Raw genomic sequence first — 21,143 nt, 5'->3', positions numbered from 1 at the left:
GTTACCATCAATCACCAAAAATAGGGAGATTGTAGCGAAAATAATCTTATTAGATCATGATTGTGATTTTGAGGATTAATGACAATATAGTTAATGAGACTAGCATATTTGTCAAATATATGTTTTAGTAGGTCTTATGGATGAAACACATAAAGAAGCCACCGCAGTCGGGATAAAGTTTGATTGAATTAGAGAAGTTCTAAGAAAAATGTACTCACCGGATGGTCTGGTGCTGAAAGAATTGTACACACCAGAGCTTTGTGTCCAGAAGCAGTTATACCTCATTAGATGGTCCGATATCAAATGAGTAGAAGCACCGGAGCATTGTTGGCAAAGAGGAGAATGCAGATGGCTTCATTAGATGGTCTGGTGATCACCGGAGGATCATGCCGGACGAATTCTTGTAGAGAAGAATCTAAGCATAGAAGAACGAAAATCAACTCACTGGAAGGTCCGGTACCTGTGTTGTACACATTGGATACTTCATAACAAAGTATTTTTTGCAGAAGCGTTCCCAAGAGTCGAAGATCAAAGAATATCTCACCGGATGGTCCGGTGATAGGTGTTGTGTACACCGGAGGTTTACACCGAAGCAATTTACATAGAGAGGCTAAAAAGGCTCAGATGGCTCAAATGTACGAACCGGATAGTCTGGTGATGGAGATGATATATACATCAGAGTGTCCAGTATTCATAGAGGCTTTGAGTGAAAGTCTAACGGCTAGTTTCTAAAAATGTACTCACCGAATGATCCGTTGTTAGTACTACTATTCTCATCGGATCATCCGGTGTTAACAGTTTTTCTGAGCCGTTGGGTTAACAGCTAGTGCACGAGTTTGAGGCTATAAATACCCCTCTACTCAGTCTTTTGAAGGCATGACATGCTACTAGAGTCCAGAGAAACACATAGATACTTGAGTAGATATCTAAGTCACCAAAGTTCTCAAAGTGATCATCCAACGCGACTAAGCACAAGATTAGAGAGTGTTTAGTGCTTATAGGCCTAGGGTGAGTTGTAGCTAGGTTCTGCAGCTTGAAGAAGGGATCAAGAATTGATCTTAGTTAGTATGAAGTGGTACGCCGGCGCCTTGGAGTCTTGGTGACTCTCCGGCAACTTGAACCGAAGTTTCTCAAGGTTGTTAACCCTCCAACTTGGTGTGGAGCGGCAGCAAGGCGATTATGCAGGGATGCGGAGACCCTTTCCTCTGTGGCTCAAGCTCCGAAGTGGTCATGGTGGCAAGTGACTGGAAGAGAGGCTAGTGATGAGACCTTGTCTTGGTGGCTCATCCGGCTTGAGACTTTGTTGTGGTGTCTTGGTGGTTCAAGAGACGTGACCAGGTGCCGACCGGGAGTATATCCTTTGTGGAGCTTCAACGTGGACTAGGGGTGACATTCAGGCCATCGATACCACGAGTTTGCTCTTTCTACCTTATTTACATTTTTGTATTTACATACTTGCAATCTACCTTTGCGCATTTATCTTCCTAACTAGTTTTCTATGATTTGCTATAGTTTGCAAAACTCTTTTGAATGATAGAGTAGATACATTAGATAAACCTATATCACATTTAGATAGAAATTAAGATAGATTTTCTTGTGAAGTTTTTAGAGCTGGTTAGGTTTCTAAGTGTTCTAATTCACTCTCCTCTTAAGACGTAACCGATCCCTACAGTCGCATCAACAATCTCATCGGATCGGCATCTCCACCAGGCCTGGTGCCCTGGGAACTTGGCTTTGAAGAACTCCTGTTGTCGAACGAGCTCCTACTATCGGTAGATGAAGAACCGACGAATTTCATTGAAGCCGAGTGCCATCACGCGTGGAGGCAACCCATGCTGGATGAATTGGCATCAATTGAAGCAAACCGAACCTGGGATCTTGTTGATCTTCCCGCTGATCGGTGAGCCATTGGGCTCAAATGGATCTACAAGATCAAATGGGATGAACTCGGCAATGTGGTCCGGCACAAAGCCCATTTGGTCGCGAAGGGATACGCACAACGGCAAGGCGTGGATTTTGAAGAAACCTTCACGCCCGTGGCAAGACTCGATTCAGTGTGGCTGCTGATTGCGGTTACGGTGCACCTCAAGTGGCGGATGCATCACATGGATGTGAAGACTGTGTTCCTCAACGGGGATCTGCAGGAGGAGATATACGTCGAGCAGCCTCCGGGTTTTGTTGATGAGAAGCATCCATGCCGGGTTATGAAGCTCCAGAAAGCCTTGTACAGTCTTCGTCAAGCCCCCCGAGTGTGGAACTCCAAGCTTAACACAAGTCTACTGAATTTGGGTTTTCAGAGAAGCGGTACTGAACCTGCTATTTATACATATGAGAAGGATCGGTCTCGATTGATCATCGGTGTATATGTTGACGACTTGATTATCACAGGATCGGATGAGAGTGTCATTAGCATGTTCAAGGGGGACATGTTGAAGATTTTCAAGATGAGTGACCTCTGTTTACTCTCTCATTATCTGGGCATTGAAGTGAGGCAAAGGTCTAAAGAGACCACACTCTGTCAGGTAGCTTATGCAAAGAAGCTAATTGAGAGAGCTGGATTGGCAGGACGCAATTCATGCCAAACACCTATGGAAGCTCGTTTGAAGCTGTCTAAGGCAAGCTCAAGTGACAAGGCGGATGCAACACTCTATCGAAGTCTGATAGGTGGGTTGAGGTACCTTGTGCATACCAGGCCGGACATCACCTTTGCAATAGGGTATGTGAGTCGATTTATGGAGGACCCTAGACAAGAACATCTCTCTTCGGTGAAGCACTTGCTGTGATATGTGGCCAACAGAATTGGATATGGCCTCAAGTATTAAGAAGGAGGACCTAATGGCGGTTGTTGACAGGACACAACGACTCAGATTTGGCTGGTGATACTGATGATCAAAGGAGCACTTCTTGCATCATCTTCTTTCTTGGAGGAAATCCCATCTCATGGCAGTCTCAGAAGCAGCGAGTAGTAGCATTATCATCTTGTGAAGCGGAGTATATAGCTGTTGCAGGTGCTGTCTGTCATGGAGTATGGATCAACCGTCTACTGGAAGAAATCCTGGGAGAACCGCAAGGGTTGCCGAAGCTCAAAGTTGATAATAAATCGGCGATTGCATTGAGCAAGAATCCGGTCTTCCATGATCGGAGTAAGCATATTGATACGAAATATCACTTCATTCGCAGCTGTGTTGAAGAAGGCAAGCTCAATCTGGAGTACGTCAGCTCTGAACATCAGCTTGCGTATATGCTCACCAAGTCACTTGGCCGTGTCAGGTTTCAGAATCAGTGCGGAAGGGTGGGCGTTGAGCTAAAATAAAATTGGTGCAAGTATTGGGGGGATTGACAGGATCCAATCCTTGCCATGATCTCCACTCACCGCTTCCTTAGGTCGCTTAGCTTGTTTTTTTTCTAGTTCAGTTAGTTCCTTCAGTCAGTGTCAGTAACAAGTCTTCAGTCTTGCTGTATTTTCGGTCAGTTTTAGTAGGAATTGGTCACAGCATGTTCTCTGGTTGTGGGATGGTGCAGCCAAAATGGAATCTTGGAATCGGTTTGTCTACTTAAAAGTAATAAAAATAAAAATAAAAAAAATCAGAGTTTCGCTTCTGAAGGGTAGCTACTGTAGCACATATTTTCAGCAAAACACAGACAACCTCCAGAGAGTGCAGTGAGCTGAGCGATTTCGTGATTCCGAGCGAGTTGATTTCCCAACAAGCATGCTCTGCATTACTTTGTAGAGTTCCTTTCCGTATTGATGGCTTTACTTTGACATAATACGTTGAACTAGTAAACCATACGATGGTTAATTCCAGGAAGCCTCATGAACATGGAAAAAAACACATCGATCATCAACTTCCACAAGATTTCAAGAGCATAGGTTGTTTGGCGTGCTGATAGTCCAATTCGTTATGTGCATCCATTAGTCGCGCGAGGTCACGACTTCCACAAGAAATTCCAAGTAGAGGCATGATGGGATCCTCCTGATGGCGCCGAAAAGTCCGATTCGCACGCACACGCCAAGCACTGCTCGTGCCCTCCGACAGGCCACCCACTTTCTAATTTTGGAATTTTGTAAAAAACTTTTTTGAAACTTTTCTGGTTAATTTCTTAAAAAACTTTTCTAGTTAACTTTTTTTGAAAAATTTATCTTGATAACTTGTTTCGATAATTTTTTTGAAACTTTCAAAAAAAAAAGTTACCAAGGGAAATTTTTTAAAAAAGTAAAGTTACGAGTTGCTGTACTAACACGCGCCCGTAAAATAGCACAGTACTGATGGCGCTCTCTTTGTATATCTCCAATTTTCTCTTTCTCCATCTATTCGTTTCTCTTTCTCTCTCTAAAACCGTGTTGAATTGTTCCAAAGTCTTGAAATTATTCTCCTTTTTGACGAGGTTACTTTCCAAGTAGAAAAGCATTGCAGATTATTTGGTGGCTGCTGCGAAAGGAGACTAATGGTTGGCTAAAGTGGCTTCATTTGTCAGGTACCTTACCATTCGCAACTATGGACCTGCTTGGACTATGGACAGTAGCATACATCATACATGTTGAAATTCGAAAAGAGCTATAGCAATAGCCTTCTTTTGCATCTTTAATTTGTGTCTTCAGTATGAAGCAACCTTGGCACTCTCAACAACGATACAACTATGAGCGAGTGATGCAAATTCCTAGCTAATTATTGATAGAATTTGCATTCAGTAATTAACTCAAGTTTTTCCCCCCTGTAATCAATATCAGTTCATGATGCGGTGGAGTGATAGAGCTCAGTGATGCGAATGTGGCATAGACATCTTTAGAATTTAGGGGTTGTTTGGTTTTTGATCCCAACAGGTCTAAGTCAAAATTTGGTCAGAGATCAAATCATAGCAATACCAAATTTTGATCACCAAAATAACGTTTGTTTTGAGACCAAACCAAAATTTGGCCAGCCAAAAATTTAAGCAGACGATTTTGCCGTTCGAGATTTGTCAAAAAACGCTATAAAAAATTTGGCCGACCAAAATTTTCAGGGCATGACAAAATTTTTACCTTAAACCAAACGAAAACTAAATTTTTAGTGCACAGCCAAAATTTAACTCGGATCCCTTTCACTTTGATCCCTAACCAAACAACTCCTCAAAGCAAAAAATTGGCCATATCCACCATAAGCACAGAGAGAGTAGTATATACTAGTAATTTTCAGTGTGAAAAGCTAGCGTAGACTTATCTTGTCTGGTGCTAGGAGACTGGAGACAAAAGATGAGCTAGCTGTAGTGCAGTACCGTATAAATCTACCAACAAGGGAAGACTTGAGAATGGAATTGGAGCCGTCCACGTCAATTGGACTAGCTCTTCGATCAGCTCCTTCCTGCACAAGTCATTGCTGAGTGATCGATCTTGCTGCCAAGCAAGAGTCAAGTCCATGCGAAAAGGAGAAGCTCTGAAGCTTTCTTTGAAGCGGTCCAAGTCTTCAGAGATGTTCTGTGCTGAGAGTGAGGGAAAGAGAGCAGAAGCTGCTGCGCCTGCTGTTTGTGGGTCAGTCCCCTCACCTCACCTCACCTCACCTCACCTCACCTACCTCAGTGCTCTGAGTGGAGGAAGACCTGGAAAAAAGACGAGGTCGTTAATGATATCTTCGATAGTTGGAGGGAAACAAATAGTACGAGACATGAAAAGATCGATGCCTGTGTGTATCAGTGTGACACCATGACATCTGAGCCTGAGTGGAGATGAAAGCTGGCCTGACCTGCTCAAATGTGAACAAGACAGGGAACATGGAGTGAAGCTTCCTCACTTGCTCTTCAGTTTTAGCAACAGACTAACAGTACATTCAGTTTTTTATTACAATTCCGCCGCATTACAAAGGCAACCGAATGGTGCACACAGCCTATAGGTTTGTTAATATCGAGTACGATCTTGACAATTCGCCAAACTGATTTAGCCAAATAACAATCAAAGTATTGTATATTTTTTATTCTGATTACAAAAGCAGTATTTTGTACTCCCGTTCTAATATCTTTTTTTTAATTATCTTTAGTCAAGATCACACCTTTCTCCACATACCACATGAAGATTTTTATCTTCAAAGGAAGTTTTAATTGCCACAGGAAGTTAAAAGAAAAGGATGTACTATTATTAGTCATGTGTTGGTACATAGATTAGACAGAGAATTGTCTGTTCGTTCCCTGTAGGTTCCATCTAAAGATATCCCTTTATTGGAGTAAGTGCATATTTAGTAGCCGGACACTAAGCTATGCCATGCTACAAGTTTATCTTCTATAACCGGTCTGCAAAAGGATATATGGAGTGGTATGATGCTCATTACCTCTGCCGCTGTGGCATTTTTGTGTCTGGCAATATTAAACAACACAGGATATTGTTGTCTAAGTGGAGTATCATCGATCCATTTATCTATCTAAAATCTTATTTAGGCTCCATTATGTAATTGGAATGAGCCCCATTTTAGAAAATCCTGTGTGACTTTTATTAGTCCTGTCGAGATTCGAGAATTGTGGGTCTCCTAGTTTGCTCTCCATTTGTGTGAGTGTCTTACTCCCAAGATATTTGTCCTTTATCAGATTTTGCTAAACATCATTCTCATTCAATAATTGTCCTTTATCTTGCTAAACATCATCCTCATTCAATAATTTGAAGAGCCATTTGCTTAGGAGGCATTTATTTTGTATGGAGAGGTCCATTATGCCTAAGCCCCCTGATCTTTAGGTTGGCATATGATATTTCACTTACCCAACTTATATTTCCGTTTATGACCATCATGCTCTACCTGAAGAATCTGAATCTTATATATAGTCTTTTGAGCACTCTAAAAATTTCGAAGGGCATTATGAACATTATGCAACTGCACAGGCTAGAAATTTAATTTACGGCTGAATTATAGATATTTGTATTAATAATGGTTGTATACTAAGATACATCAACTATTTATATTTAAATATTAGAATGTAAAATATAAATATTTTTTTCCATAATATTGGAATCATGTTTATTATTTGTGAATAAATCTAATTTATAATTTTCATTTTATGTGTTATGTAAATTGATTTTTATTTGTTTCTTGATTTTTTGAAATTATTATTATTATTAATATCATCACCGTATCTCATATTATTTTTTTGAAATACATTATAAATTCTTTGATATTATTTTCTGTGTGATAATCCGTAATATGTTTGCGTTCTGTTGTTTTAATTTTGTAATGTTTGATTATAATTGATTTGGAAAAATGTGTTGATTGCTAACGTAACTAAGTTGGAGTTTGCTAACGTAATCTTGTTGGACAAATGATATCTATAACAAAAAGAAAGGCAAGGCAATGCAAGGCAAGGAGTAGTCTTAGGTTGGATTCTATAATTTGTTTTTTAATCTTTTATGATGTTTTATCTGATTGTTGATCTATGGTTACAGTTAATCAATCAATTAATTCGACGGTCGGATGTTTTGCTTTTTTATAGGAATTTCTAGGATCTGCTTAGAATTAACGTGGAGACACCAAAAGGAGCCTCCAATTAGTAAATATAAGATCGGTAGGCTACTGAAGATAGAATTAATCAATACTAATCTTCCCCCAGCTGACATGGTTCTATGCAGGCAGTACAAATTGCAAACAAACCCAGGGTTTTATTTTTCACAGAAACTGTACTTTACATATTATGGGCACGTTTAGCCATAGATGGCCAAGATCCAGATGAAGGACATGGCTCCTCTGTCCCTGATTACTCTCTTCTTTTTGGAGTACTATACATGCAGTACTCGGTGACCTACAGCTCAAGAACCAAAACCAAGTAAGGCAAGCCAGAAGTTGAACTACACTGCTACAATACCACCAGCCCACTGCGAGCTATAGAGCACAACTATTACAAGGGCACCACCAGCCAGTCCTCTCAAGGATCCGGTGCTTTACTTGGAGTCTTTGTCAGAGGACCCAAACACAAACTTCCTTCCCTTCTTGCCAGAATCATCCTCGGTTTCGGTTCAACCCCTCTCACCACAGGATGTTGCGTCCCTGTCTGTTGATTCTTCAGACTCTTTGGTGGTAGGCGTTTTGACGGGGGGCAGCATCGACATTGATGAACTCTGGAGAAATCTTCTCAGCACTTGTTCCTGTTTTCCTCTGAAGCTGTTCAGCCTCTTCGTCCACACGGTGGTAAGCCTGGTAGTAAAATGTTTCGTGAGGTACTGATGTTGGACTGCGACAGATAGCCTTTTGTTCATCAGTTATTACGTAGTTGATAAATGGACTTTACCACACAAGTGCGGGGAGGAGATAGAACTTTGAATGAGTTAGGGCGGTTGTTGAAGTTTGTTTCAGGTACTCCTGGTACTCCTTCAGGTGACGTGAAGTGATCAATGTCGTGGCCAACCTGTGGCATAAGAGAGATTCACCTTCCAAATGCGACAGTCTAATACAATTCTGATGGCACCAATGAGAGGAGAAATGAAAAGAAAACATTTTTCCAGCATCTATCATCATCATTACTTACTCGTCCATGTCCACCAAAAACCAAAGCATCAGAGTCCAATGCTACTCTGTATTTCCCAGGCAAATCGCATCCAACTTTGTGACTGCATATTATTCGCAAAATGGAGGTGATATTAAGCACACTAGACAATGGGTAAAAAAGGACTTTTAAAAGGTTCAGCTTGCAATTGGTCAGTTACCCCTCATAAGTTTTCTTGGGATGAAAATTGAAAACAAAAACCAAATCTCCACGTTCGAAGACAATAACCTGAAAGGAAGTAGAATTAAATGCAGAGTGCATTTTAAGAACCAAATGATTCACATCAATGGCTACGGTTAACACGATGCTTTCCTGAGGAATAACTCACCTTGCCCAGTTAAATAGGACATACAAGCAAGTCAGAGCCACTATTCTAAGACAGAAAGAAATGGTGCGACAAGCTCCTGCACTGAATATGCTTTAGTCATTACCTTTTCCACCTCGTTCATGTCGCTTACGATCTGCTTTGATGATGAAAGGAAGGAAAATTTCTCGTCGAGCGCATTCATTGCTTGATCAAATGCGTTCATGTACTGTTCAACATTAGAGCAATGAGAAAATTTTATATGTTAGGTGAGACAAATTGCAGGCTTCAACTGCAGAAAAAGCAGACAGAATAGACATTCTGTAAAAGCATATATTGTTCATCATATGCCAATAAGAAGAATATTTCGATGAAACAACAGATCATTGGGAAATACATTCCCTTGTCTTCGAAATAAAGTTCAGAAAATGCCAGGCCAATCAATGCATGGAAATTAGGTGTTCCACATCACAAATGCGTAAGGGTCAATAAACATAGTAGGATTTCACAGGCCAAATGCAATCAGCATATTGAGCAGTACTGGACCGGTGCAATTTATTCTACTAGGAAGGCTTAATAAAGTGTAGAAAGGCACATTTGAACTTGAACCCTGTAAAACTGATATGTAACCAACTAAAGTAGCTAGCATTAGAGAGGCAGAGATCAAAGGAAAACATAAAGATAGAAGAGAGCCTAAAATGGTACCAGAACTAAAAAATATTAAGGGTGTATGCATAGGCATAACCTTGTACCGCAGGTGATCAGTGTCCACAAGGCTCCACTGACGTCTGCATTTATCATAGCTCCATTTGTTGCCTTCTCTTGGAAAGTCAATCCATTCTGGGTGACCAAACTAGACGGAAATCACACAATCAATTAAAGACACCATCACTATGAGTTAGAATAAAGGTATAAGAAAAGAAATTTAGCTACCCATCCTCCCCCCCCCCCCCGGCACACACAGCATGATGGCATACGAAAGACTAGGTAATATATCAGCATAAAATAAATCTTTTGATCATGAAGGGTCAAACACTCAGATGCATGTTATATTGTACGAGTCACAGGAGAATTTACCAGCAATAAACAGACCGCATATCATGCGCAAGGACAAAACTTATTCGGAACTAAGAATGACGACCAGTGCATTTTAATGCTGACTGCAATTAATCATGCAAATAGCCGATATGCACCTGGATTACTAAGAAAAGAGAGGTCAACCCTTAATGCCGAACCCTCAAAACGAAAAAAAAGAACAAGGGACCACAAAGGCTCAGTTACGGGAAACGATTTTTATATATACCACTAAGAGTTTACCTCATTCCCCATAAAATTCAAGTAGCCATCACCTCCAAGGGCCATTGTGATGAAGTGAATCATCTGGAATGTTTAATACACAATAAGCAAAATATATCAAGAGGGACTGGAAGCCTGGAACACATTAAGAACCATATAAAATCAAGTTCACCAGTACTTGAGGAGAAATGAAACCTTTTGAAGTGCAATTCCACGATTAATTGTTGGTGAAGCAGGCTGCAAGTCTGACATGCCAGTGTACATTTCTTTATCCATCAAAAGAAATGCTATAGTTTTGTCGCCAACAATAGACTGAAAATTGTGTGAAATTAACTCAGTGGTTGTTCCAAACTTCTAGTAGAAGTGAAGTCACTAGCTATCAGAATGAAAAATCTGATATCCTATACCATTGTCTGATTAAAAGCTACTAAAAGGCCATCACTCCACGTGCTCACTTGTCTATCAAAATAATTAATTTACTCCATCTAACTATAGGTCCATAGAATATAACCCACACAAACAAAAAAGCAGCTGCACCTGATCATGGCTCTCAGCATATGCAATGCATTTTTCAGTATATCTCCTGTTAGTCAGAGTATACGCTATTTCACCCATGGACCATTCAGAGTCATCTTTGTTCTTTAGATAGTCAATCCATCTATCAGGAATAGCCATAGCCAGGCGATAGTCAAACCCAACTCCACCTTCATGAACTGGCCGGCAAAGGACTGGCATGCCTGAAACATCTTCAGCAACAACAGTTGCTTCTGGCAAGAGTTTATGCATTAAATGGTTTGCAAGCATCATGTAAACAACTGCATCCACATCAGTGTCCAAACTGAAATACTCCTTGTAGTTTCCAGTAAATGCCATATTGACACCATGGTGATGATACAGCATTGATGTAACTCCATCAAATCGGAAGCCATCAAACATGAATTCGTCCATCCAATATCTCAGGTTAGAAAGAAGAAACCTCAAGACTTCCCAATTAGCATAGTTGAACAGCCGGCTATCCCAAAGTTTATGATAGCCCCTATCTCCTGTATGAAAATAGGACTCTTGAGTGCTTTGTCCGACATCATAGCCATTTAAACCATCCGTTACATTATTACTTGCATGGCTGTGGACAACATCCATCAGAACTTGCAACCCAAAACTGTGTGCCTTATCAACAAGATATTTGAGGTCCTCTGGTGTGCCTGATCTGCTACTAACTGCGAAGAAATTTGTTACATGATACCCAAAAGAAGCATAGTAGGAATGTTCCATAATTGCCATCAACTGAACTGTGTTGTAATTATTTGCTCGTATGCGTGGTAACACATTGTCTGCAAATTCCCTGTATGTGCTTACTGATGGCTTTTGACCACTCATCCCCACATGAGCTTCATAGATACGTGGAGCGTCAGGCTTTGGAGGTCGAGGATGCTTAAACACATACCTGCGAAACAAAAAGTTAGCAAGTACCATGATTGTGTCACATGTTTTTTTGCTAAGATTTATTTCATTTATTTCAATGTATTTTGATGCAGTAGAAGTAGACCTTTCACAAGCTGGAGGATTCCAATGAACACCATCGTAGGGAGCTCCAAATTTAGAGGCATCAACAGTTGCATAACGAATCCATGCAGGAATCCGATCAACCCATACTCCATCCCCATGTCTCAAGCGAAATTTAACCCTGGAATTGTGAGGGACGGCAGGTTTCCCATTGACATGGGGAATCTTAATTGACCAAACACCAAATGTATCCTTCTCCATCTTGTGCTTCGCACCATTCCACTCATTGAAGTCACCAACAAGCTGTGCTTCCCTACATTAGTGAAAAATTCCAAGTAAAATGCATCAATCTATTAAAAATAGTGGGAAGTATTGTAATATAAAAAATCAGCATTAAGTAATCACAACCACAACAAGAAAAAGGAAAATATTTTTTGTTATCTCTTCAACACAGATAATGATCTAACAGTGATGCTTTCTTTTCTTTTTTTCTTTTTTTTCGAACCGGCAGGAGAGCTGCCTGTCATTGAATTAAGAAGAAATAAAAGAAGTACATGGTGCACCCCACAGCCAAAGACCAACAGAAATAAAAAAACACAAAAACACTAAGAGGCTGTGGGGAGCAAAAAACTCAAAAACAACCGGCCAATAGCTTATGATAGTAGGATGGCCAACCCTTTTGCTCCAGCAGCACACCACGCCGAGGCCTCATCTCATATATCACGCTCTATCCTAGAGAGGCTTGGGGAGAGGCCGTAGAAGACACATGTGTTCCTATGCTTCCAGAGCAACCAAGCCACTAACATAACCAAGGAATTGAAACCCCCATGACCTGCTGCCGACACCCGAGAGCAAGCATCTCCCCACCAATCCACAAAGGAGACACCCTACGACTGGGGAGCCAAGTGCACTAAACCCAATCTGCTCAAAACAGAGTACCACGTCTGCCGAGAGAAAACACAATCCAGAAGAAGATGATGCTTTCTTTTACAGCCAAGACATGACAGTCTTGCACAAGAGTGAAATCTCGAGTTTTTACTCCCAAACATTGATTGCTCTCTAGTGTTGTATCATTATTATTATTATTCGCTAGTTGTTATTAGACAGAATCTCTTCATCAGTCTATCCTTAACAAGTATTTGCAAGACAACATTAGAACTTACTGTGCAGCTGGTGCCCATTCACGATACACAGTTGCACCATCATCTGTGTTGATCCCAAACTTTAAATAGCCTGCAAAATATAGAATCCAGAAAAATTGATGATGCAAAGAAAGTAATATTTTACACCGCAGATGCCACAAACACTAGCATTCAGAATACATGAACTAAGCCTAACCTTTAGAAAATTCTTCAAGGCTTCCTTCATTTTTTTCAATCGAATGTTTCTGGTCCAGGTATCTTTTCATCCGATAGCTGAAATGGTCGTTTAGTTCCTCCAACTTTGGGTCTATCTTGTATATAGGAAGACGGTCGACATCCTCTTTGGCAGTTGCCATAGTTTTATTTTCTTGCACAGTCACCGCAGTGGCAAATTTGCTCTTGACCTTGCAGTTATGCATGACAGTTAGATTCAGAATTGCACGGTTAACAGAAGCTACTGCATTACAACGTAGCAATTGGACGCCACATTAACCCATGAGTATACCACATTAATACCATAGCAGAACAAGATCAACCACGAAAACCTAGAGAAATTCAATTAAAATCTGATTCACTTCATAAAACAAGTTACTAGTAGAAAAAGTACCTAGTCTGAACCAAACCAGAACAAAATTCTAATCGATAAATTCCAATGTTATTCTCTACAGTTACCATCAAATTGCATTCCCCGTGCAAGTAGAGAGCCTCACATCTCCCAATCTGAGGAAAAGATTTACCTTGACCGGGCGCGACCGGCGAGCCGAACACGGGACAGACACCACAATCAGGCGCACATCGCCGCCACCCTGCGAAACCACCAATGAAGAAAACCGGCCACGAGCCACAAAGAAACTAAATTGACCAACCCCCCAGAATCACCGGGCCTCACCACGATCCCTGGGTGCGCCGCCCGATCACCAGGCGGCGGGAGAGGAGTCGGCGAGGAAGACGACGATGTGAGGCACAGCATCGCGGCGGCAGCGAGTGAGTCCCATCTCGTCAGTCCTCGCGCTTTATAGCAGGCGCCGGAGGCGTCTTCTCCCCGTGCCGTGCGGCCGTGCCGTGCTGTACTGCTGTGCTGCGTCTACGGCAATCAAGGCGTGATTTTTTTCTGCCTTGGCCCTTGTCCCCCTGTCCTTTCTTCTCCCTCTGCCAGCCTCTGTCTCACTCTCACCCTCACCCTCACAAGCCAAGGACGAGCAGGAGGGGGCGGATCTGTGGGTCCGGATGTGCCACTTGGACGGCGAGGAGGAGCTGAGGCGCTTTGGGGCTTGCCCCGGTCCCCCGTTTCCTTTTGAGGCTTGTGATAAAAAAAGCTTAGATACAAACGATTTGATTACGTTTCAATTTGGTGCAAGATTTGTATGGATGACATGGCTTGTGCAGCCAGATTTGTTCTGTTCTAGCTCTTTGCGCAAAAGTTGCTTTTCCATTCTGACACTGGATTTATGCGTGTAGCTTTTCTAACAAATTGAAGTGACGAATGTTTAGAACGTACAGCTAAACGAAGAAATATGAGCTGCAGCTGTTAAACAGACATACCAGCCGGGTGTTTTCGTGTAGTGTTAAACAATTCATCTTGCTCCTTCAACTTTGCACGCGATATTCTTCAGTTAAAAGGACGTAGAAAGTAGATGATGCAGTGCAGTGCTCGTGTGATCAGAGCATCCATCTAAAAGTTAATGTCCGTTCCAGCATTGCAAAAGGGGAAGCAATAATGCTTCGTGCATGGCCTCTTGCTTTGCTTGCTTGGAGAATTGGAGCCACAAGCCCACAACTCCATGACAGAAAGCTAAAGGTAGCCGAGGCCTATCTCAAGTTCAGACTGAAATTTCAGTGATCGATGGAGCCACACAATGGCATGCCCTGGCCCTCCAAATCACACAAACTAAGAAGGGAATGAGCAGTGAAATGATATCATCAAAGTAAGAAATAAAAGGACCGGTAAAACATCTCTCAGGCCACAACTTAGAAAACATCTATTCTATTCTTTTATAGATGGGCCTAGTCTGTACTTTTTACAAGTGAAGTGATGCAGTGTCAACTAGCTATGCTCCATGAGACAACAAGATGTACAGGCACAATGCTTTCAGCGCTTGCTGTAAGCCTGTCATATAAAATACAAGATCAACACCTCAGCAGCTGAAATTGTCAGCTCAAAGAATCTACAAAATCAGATTCCTGGCTCAATTTTCTGCACTGCAGAATCATGCAATCTTACATCTGAACCCACTTGAGATTCGCCGCCCCCTTGGTTCGTATGATTTACCGTGTATTGCTAGCCAAGAAAGAGCCAGCAACCAACTTTCAAGAATTTCTTGTTACTGATTAAGCATTTGTTGTTACTCCCTGGTAATCCATCTGTGCCCTCGGATCTCATACCCACCCAAGCCGTGATCACTGCTCTCTCCACTCTCTACGCTTGCATACCCTGATTTCCTGCGATGCCTTCGTGCTTTCTTGGGACCACTGTTGTCACTCAAGCTCCCATTCAGGAGCGGGTCATCAATCCCGCTGATTACCCTGTTCAAGGATGGTGGTGACTTAATGCAGCTATCATCATTTGTTTTCTTCTTTTCCTTCTCATGGTTTTTTATGTTCTGGGATATCATGTGCAGCTTTTCATTGATTGGTTCCACCGCATGGTTGACAGTGAACTTCAAGTCATTCACAATCTGCAAGGTCCGGTCAAATGTGATATTTCAGTTTAACCAACATAGGTAAAAAAAAAACATATTTCAAGTAAACCGATGAAGGTAGTAGCAAAGAATAAGCATTTTCCCCTTACATATTCACCGCCCCCAAGTACAACATCACGAACACTTTCTTTTATGGCAGTGGAACACCTGGCATGATCATCTGGCTGGGGAAGCCTAAACTTGGTTGGGCGCTCACTATCCTTAACTTCATCTGGATCTAGAGGGCAGTCAACTGAAGCATAGTCTCCAAGAACTGCAACCCCTCCGGTGAAACGATCACCCATTAGCTCATATGGCTTTGCAGGGAAGACATACAGGTGGACAACAGAAGCAACACCCATCTGTATTGGAATACGGACTTTGTTAGGGTTAATTTCAAATGAACATTAAAAAACAAACATGCATAAATGTTAACCCATAGAGAAAAGGTTCCCAAAAATCACCAATGAATTCTTCAGGAGTTCAGTGTCACACAAGGAACTGAAAAGGTAAAGTAGGAATGGACCACCTCTATGCAGATAATGAAGTCCTGAATACTGGACTTGAACTGCAACTCCTGAGCTATGGGGCCTCTCAACAAACCCCAATTGTAGAGCAGTGCGATTGCTATACCTTGCCACCATGTTAAGAAGACAATAGACTTGAATGTCAGAAACTTTGCAAGAGGCTTTATATGGGCCAACTCATCCTTTATGGCAGCATAAAACTGAACGAGACAGTATAAGGCCCAAGACTGACTGAAATTGAGAACCACAGCCGTGTAAGAGTACCTGGTAGACAAGTCAATAGTTCAGTAGTGGCAAGACAATGTGTTTGAATCCTACATAAAAAACATGCACGAACAGGTTCACCAATGCTACCACATGTCCAACAAAAGATAATACGTAAACAGAGGAGAACGAAAAGAAAGAAACAACAAAAAGCTTATAGTCTAAAAAAGTGTGCAATTTTACACACAAACCTGAGTTAGTGAGTTATGTATAGTATAGGTGTATTCCAATACAGGATGGGGCATCCCCAAAATAACTACAAGACGGGGTAGACAAGGAGGGTCAGAACCACCATAAATTAGATGCAAACACAAATTGTAACCAAATCCAGTGTTATCAAATTTATTTATGCATCATGTGAGAGTCATCTACCACAATGCAAAACACCAGAAAGCGGGCCATTCAACGCAATAAAATTATAGGCCATGAAATCTAGCACATAATTTGACATATATGGTACATGAAAGTTGCAAGTTGTAATTGGACTACAGGTACAGAACAACTGAATCTATGATGCATTAAGTGATATAACATTATGAAAAAAACATGCATGCCGACAGCTTAAAAAATGAGCATAAATGCATTTGGATTAAAGAACTGCCAGCAAAATAGTAGCACAGTAACAATGTCGCATAAACGAGACAAGTCCGTGCAGGATTGTTGAGTGAAAGAAATCAATGTGCTGCATGTGTCTATGTCTCTTACCCACAGTTCCACTTAAACTCTCCTTCACAGTACACTCCAAAGGATTCAAGAATCACAGCAAGAATAGCACATATTGTTTTTATTATCATCTGTCCCAGCACCAGGAAAATGCATTAGTTTGAATTTCCATCACACGCTGCAAAAGGGTTGGGAGATAAAGAGCCACATACATATTGAACAAGCCCAAACTTGATGATCAAGTAGAACCATTCTCCTAGAGGCCATGGTTTCAGCAGGTAATTCATTGGAAAAGGATGGTTCACATATCTTTGTTCAGATGCTTGGCCTAAAAGTGGTACTTCAGAACCTGAACCACCCTCCTTCTTCAGAAACTCAATTGTCCTATCTTCCCCACCTGGAATGAACAAAACAGGATTATATAGAAGGTCTAAGATATGAATAATAGAGGTGGAACGGAGACTACTTGACAAAAGAGTACCTAAGCAAGCAACTAGATACCGCCCAAAGCAGTACATAGCAAAGGCTTCATAGCCATCTCGCAGAATCTCGATGTCAACAATTATTGATGGATTTACCAATGATATGTACTGCAAGAATGCTCATTAAATGTTTAGCAATGTAGTAAAAAAAATTGAGGAGAACAGTAGTGAACAAAATTGAACAGCTAAATTAATCTAATCCAATCCCTTGAACAAAGCCGTAACATAGCACCTTACCGACTCGACTGCATAGCACGGCACCATGAGAATGACGCCAACAAGAAACTTCTGCTCCTGAAAAAACACAGATGCAGCACAAAAGAGTGAGAAGACCAAGTGAAATACAGCTCTGACAATATATCACTTTGTTTCAAATTAGAAATACCAATCACAACCTCTGGATTTTTGTATGCTGACAGATGATTGAACAGCAAGAACAGGGACAGCGAGAGTGAGATGACGACGAAAATCCCAGCGATGATTGTAGCCCAAAGAGGCAGCGCGTAGCTCGTGAGAACTGCGAGTAATTGCTGCGCCAACTCCATCACCCTCTCTTCTCTCGGTCCCACTTCTTTGTTGTATTCAAATTATGCCCCTTTGGTAGCCAGTACACGCACAACCTTCTTCTGTTCCAGAGTATGGTTCATAGAGCATCATAATGCACAACCCCCAACTGATACTGGAGTCCTTTTGGAACAGGCAGCCACCGAAAGGCAGTAGCTTTCTGTTCTTCCATTCCACCAAAAATACTCGGTGGTCTTCACCTGCGAGCACCAAAAAGGAAAAGGGTAAGATCAGAAGTACCAGCTAGGACGAATCCTTCATCAGAACTCAAAGGAAGCGAAACAAAGAACGCTGCTTCCGACCCAATTCCCATCAATGATTGAAGCTAGCGGCTAGGAAATCAAGCAGTTAGAAAGAATCATGTGAACTTCCATGAATTTGGGAGCAAAAGGCGGCAGCTTTCGGTCAAAAATCGATCAAATCCCCCATGAACCACACTACTAGCGACGGATCAAAAAGAGGAACGGGACGAAACAACACAAACCTAGAGGATCGGTTCTGAGCCGGGAGCGAGCCAGTGCTTTGCCCGCCTACCGGTCGCGTGAGGGTTGGGATTGCAAGGTTAGCTAGAGCAAGACTCCGCAACCGGAGAGTCCAATCGATTAGCGCATAAACAAACAAAAAAAAAAGGAATACCGATTGTTTGCCCGCCTACCGGTCGCGTGAGGGCCGGGATTGGGAGAGGAGTAGGCGTTGAAGTTGATTAGAGCAGATTAGGTGGTGGAATCGTAGTTGTTAGGGAGATGGAGACGGCGATTTGTGACGACATACACGAGGGCGGTGAGTCGATTTTGATATTCTTTCGGCTCTCTCGCATGCTTCCAACGTTTTTGGTTTCGTTTTGGAGTCGCTGTCATGTCTCGAGCGCTCTCTCATTCTGTCCTCCGCATCATCGATCCTCTTTTTTCTGTCTTCTTTCTTTGGCACGCCAGATTGTAGTAGATAGATAGGACGCACCGACGCACCTAATTTTGAAATTTGGGATTCGACATCATAACCCAAAAAGAATTGCACACGGTACACCATCGCCGAAGGGGGAAAATGATCAAACACAATATTTACTCAAGATACATATGGAGAACACCGGACAACAATCGAACCAGATACACGAAAGTACGATAAAGGTATAACCATCAGACAATACAAGCCTACAGAAAAAAATGGAATCCTAAGAAACCGTTAAAGACAATAACCCTGCAATATGATCCAAAAGTCACGATTATCCAAATGCACGAGTAACTCAAGGAGATTTTACGAAAGCATCTCTTTAACATGATTCGTATAGCTTTCTAATACATTTTTATTCGGTTCTCCATCCTTCCCAATAATACTCAAAGTCTTTAGTACCTTTAAATTGGACTTCCTCTTTCAAAATTTGGCTAGACGAGCAGCCTTGTGTGAGATGATCTTCTAGGATGATAGCTTGATTCACGGATACTCTAGTTCGAAAGAGTAACCGCTCACCTCAATGGCACCATCAGCTTTGCCCAGTGATCATTCATGCCCCTCCAACACTATCTCGTAGCCCTCTTTCGTGCATACAAGTAGAGAGCACGAATAGACATATCTGTGTTCCGGTGGTTATGTTCAGTTAAATCATGCCACCAGATCCGATCGCACCAGCGTGCCTGTAACCACGGAGGAACATCCAAATCAAGAGTGGCGACGATCCGCCACCCACAGCAGTTGGGGGAGGGAGACGACGTGACAAGGCGGCGGTGGCAAAACACTAGAAGGACGCGACGAGACTCTCACTCGTCCTCCTATTTCCTCCCAGGCTCATTGCGTCAGTTCTTTGCAGTAGGACCAGAGCCAGATTGTTGGTGGAAGGATGGCGACTCCAGGGTTGGATCGACGCATGAATTCTTGCGGATCGAAAATCTGGACACGTCATTTGAGACGATGTAAAACTTTTCAGTTAGCACAGCAGTCTTGACACGTCATTTGCCAATTGCGACAAGAGAACTCACCGTTCATCCAGCGCGTTCCAGAGCTCCCAAGTATGATACACAGTAGGGTACAAGTCTAGTCTACTACCAGTACCAAATTAATGGATAACGAGTGCTTGTCACAGCTCGCAAGTCAAATCTTTAGCTTGCAAGCAATGGAGGCCCCTAGAACTATAAGTCTGCCTTTTCAAAAAAAAATCTCATGGATTATTTTGCGACTTCAAATAATCAAATTTTATCAGACAATAATCATACCGATTAGTTTCCGTGTCTTGATAGACTGTTAACTCACCACATGGTCAAGGTCAGAGTATGTGCTGCTGCAAATTTAGTTCGGAGTTTATGGGCCCGTTTTTGTTCGCGCCTAAGTTTGTTACACATAAAATTAGTTATGCTATAGATTTTTAGGTAGTTATTTGGTTGATTATCACAACTATGACAAATCATATTTTATTAGCCTCCTGACTCACGCGTCATACACTCGGTTTTTTATTAACTTTGTTATACTTGTGGTTAAAAATTTTTAACCACACTTGACTAACCTTAAACGTGATCAACTTAGACGCTACTACCAGTTCAGACCTTTATCTTTAAATAGGCATGTATCACAATACAAGATGTTACCAATTAAGGATATAAAGTTCAGAAAATACTATTCCGAGTTGCATATGGCACTTCAGTCTGAAAAGGCTTTTGTTTGAATAGATCCCCACGCCACCTTCACCATCATGAGCTTCTTGGTAGCATTGCTACTTTTAGGCACATCTGAATGTTTGATTTTCAGAGCACAGAGAAAGGCAGTGCAAAGCAGAACATACTCAACTAGGAGAGGAGGTACAGCAGTTAAAATATAGCAAAATTGTGATCATATTTAGCCTAATGCCAGCTTAATTAAGCAAGAAACATGCTTATGACTTGAGAGGCTTTATGCACATGACCAACAACAAAATGACAACAATGGGAATAACAGTGCCATGCTTAAGTTATAGTCATATTTTTTTTTTATCTGCCTTTCTAATATAGGACAACACCCCAAACACCTGAAAACGGGACCAGGAAGGAATGATATAGTCAAAGCTTTGCACTCCGATATGAGACTGCTAACACTGAGATACGAACGATGATGGTGAACGGCGAGCTGTCCATGCATGCCACTTGGTGCAAATTTGAGCCAAAAGTAAAGAAAATGGAACTTCTGCTCAATTAAGTGCATGGTAGCATCCTCCAGAACACTGCTACAGTAGGAAGAATAATTTCAGCGAATCACGGATCATTGGGGCA

At 41.7% G+C, this 21,143-nt stretch overlaps 2 protein-coding genes across 4 annotated transcripts; both read right to left on the bottom strand.

The window, feature by feature from the left end:
• Positions 1-7,589: 7,589 nt before the first annotated feature.
• On the bottom strand, positions 7,590-13,948 carry LOC133927421 (1,4-alpha-glucan-branching enzyme, chloroplastic/amyloplastic). Its single transcript, XM_062373885.1, has 14 exons — positions 13,625-13,948; positions 13,473-13,541; positions 12,932-13,139; positions 12,757-12,826; positions 11,637-11,906; positions 10,628-11,534; positions 10,286-10,402; positions 10,112-10,174; positions 9,540-9,647; positions 8,922-9,023; positions 8,651-8,718; positions 8,473-8,554; positions 8,236-8,352; positions 7,590-8,141 (listed from the first exon to the last, which is right to left on the bottom strand). The coding sequence occupies exons 1-14, from the start codon at positions 13,703-13,705 to the stop codon at positions 8,010-8,012; spliced, it is 2,394 nt and encodes a 797-aa protein (XP_062229869.1). The 5' UTR covers positions 13,706-13,948; the 3' UTR covers positions 7,590-8,009.
• Positions 13,949-14,703: 755 nt separating this feature from the next.
• Positions 14,704-18,767, bottom strand: LOC133927420 (protein LAZ1-like). 3 transcript variants are annotated; one of them, XM_062373881.1, is made up of 9 exons: positions 18,398-18,767; positions 17,745-18,113; positions 17,587-17,643; positions 17,349-17,457; positions 17,080-17,264; positions 16,910-16,998; positions 15,943-16,204; positions 15,524-15,775; positions 14,704-15,410 (listed from the first exon to the last, which is right to left on the bottom strand). In XM_062373881.1, the coding sequence occupies exons 2-9, from the start codon at positions 17,892-17,894 to the stop codon at positions 15,078-15,080; spliced, it is 1,437 nt and encodes a 478-aa protein (XP_062229865.1). In that variant the 5' UTR covers positions 17,895-18,113; positions 18,398-18,767; the 3' UTR covers positions 14,704-15,077. The 3 variants fall into 3 exon arrangements, with proteins under 3 accessions (XP_062229865.1, XP_062229866.1, XP_062229867.1); XM_062373882.1 differs by having other exon boundaries at positions 18,550-18,767; XM_062373883.1 differs by having other exon boundaries at positions 18,569-18,767.
• Positions 18,768-21,143: the final 2,376 nt, after the last annotated feature.

The sequence above is a fragment of the Phragmites australis genome, chromosome 8 (genome assembly GCF_958298935.1).
Source record: "Phragmites australis chromosome 8, lpPhrAust1.1, whole genome shotgun sequence".
NCBI classification, from domain to species: domain Eukaryota; kingdom Viridiplantae; phylum Streptophyta; class Magnoliopsida; order Poales; family Poaceae; genus Phragmites; species Phragmites australis.
The sequence above is the reverse complement of the archived record's forward strand: the minus strand, read 5'-3'. Positions and strand labels throughout refer to the sequence as shown.

What these genes read in the sequence shown, in the direction of transcription:
- LOC133927421 (XM_062373885.1), bottom strand. Translation starts at nt 13,705, where the DNA reads ATGCTGTGCCTCACATCGTCGTCTTCCTCGCCGACTCCTCTCCCGCCG. An exon ending in CGGCGCACCCAGGGATCGTG is followed by an intron (nt 13,542 to 13,624) that starts GTGAGGCCCGGT and finishes GTGGTTTCGCAG; the next exon opens with GGTGGCGGCGATGTGCGCCT. An exon ending in GAATGGGCACCAGCTGCACA is followed by an intron (nt 11,907 to 12,756) that starts GTAAGTTCTAAT and finishes TCACTAATGTAG; the next exon opens with GGAAGCACAGCTTGTTGGTG.
- LOC133927420 (XM_062373881.1), bottom strand. Translation starts at nt 17,894, where the DNA reads ATGGAGTTGGCGCAGCAATTACTCGCAGTTCTCACGAGCTACGCGCTG. An exon ending in CGTGCTATGCAGTCGAGTCG is followed by an intron (nt 17,458 to 17,586) that starts GTAAGGTGCTAT and finishes GCATTCTTGCAG; the next exon opens with TACATATCATTGGTAAATCC. An exon ending in GTATCTAGTTGCTTGCTTAG is followed by an intron (nt 17,265 to 17,348) that starts GTACTCTTTTGT and finishes TGTTCATTCCAG; the next exon opens with GTGGGGAAGATAGGACAATT.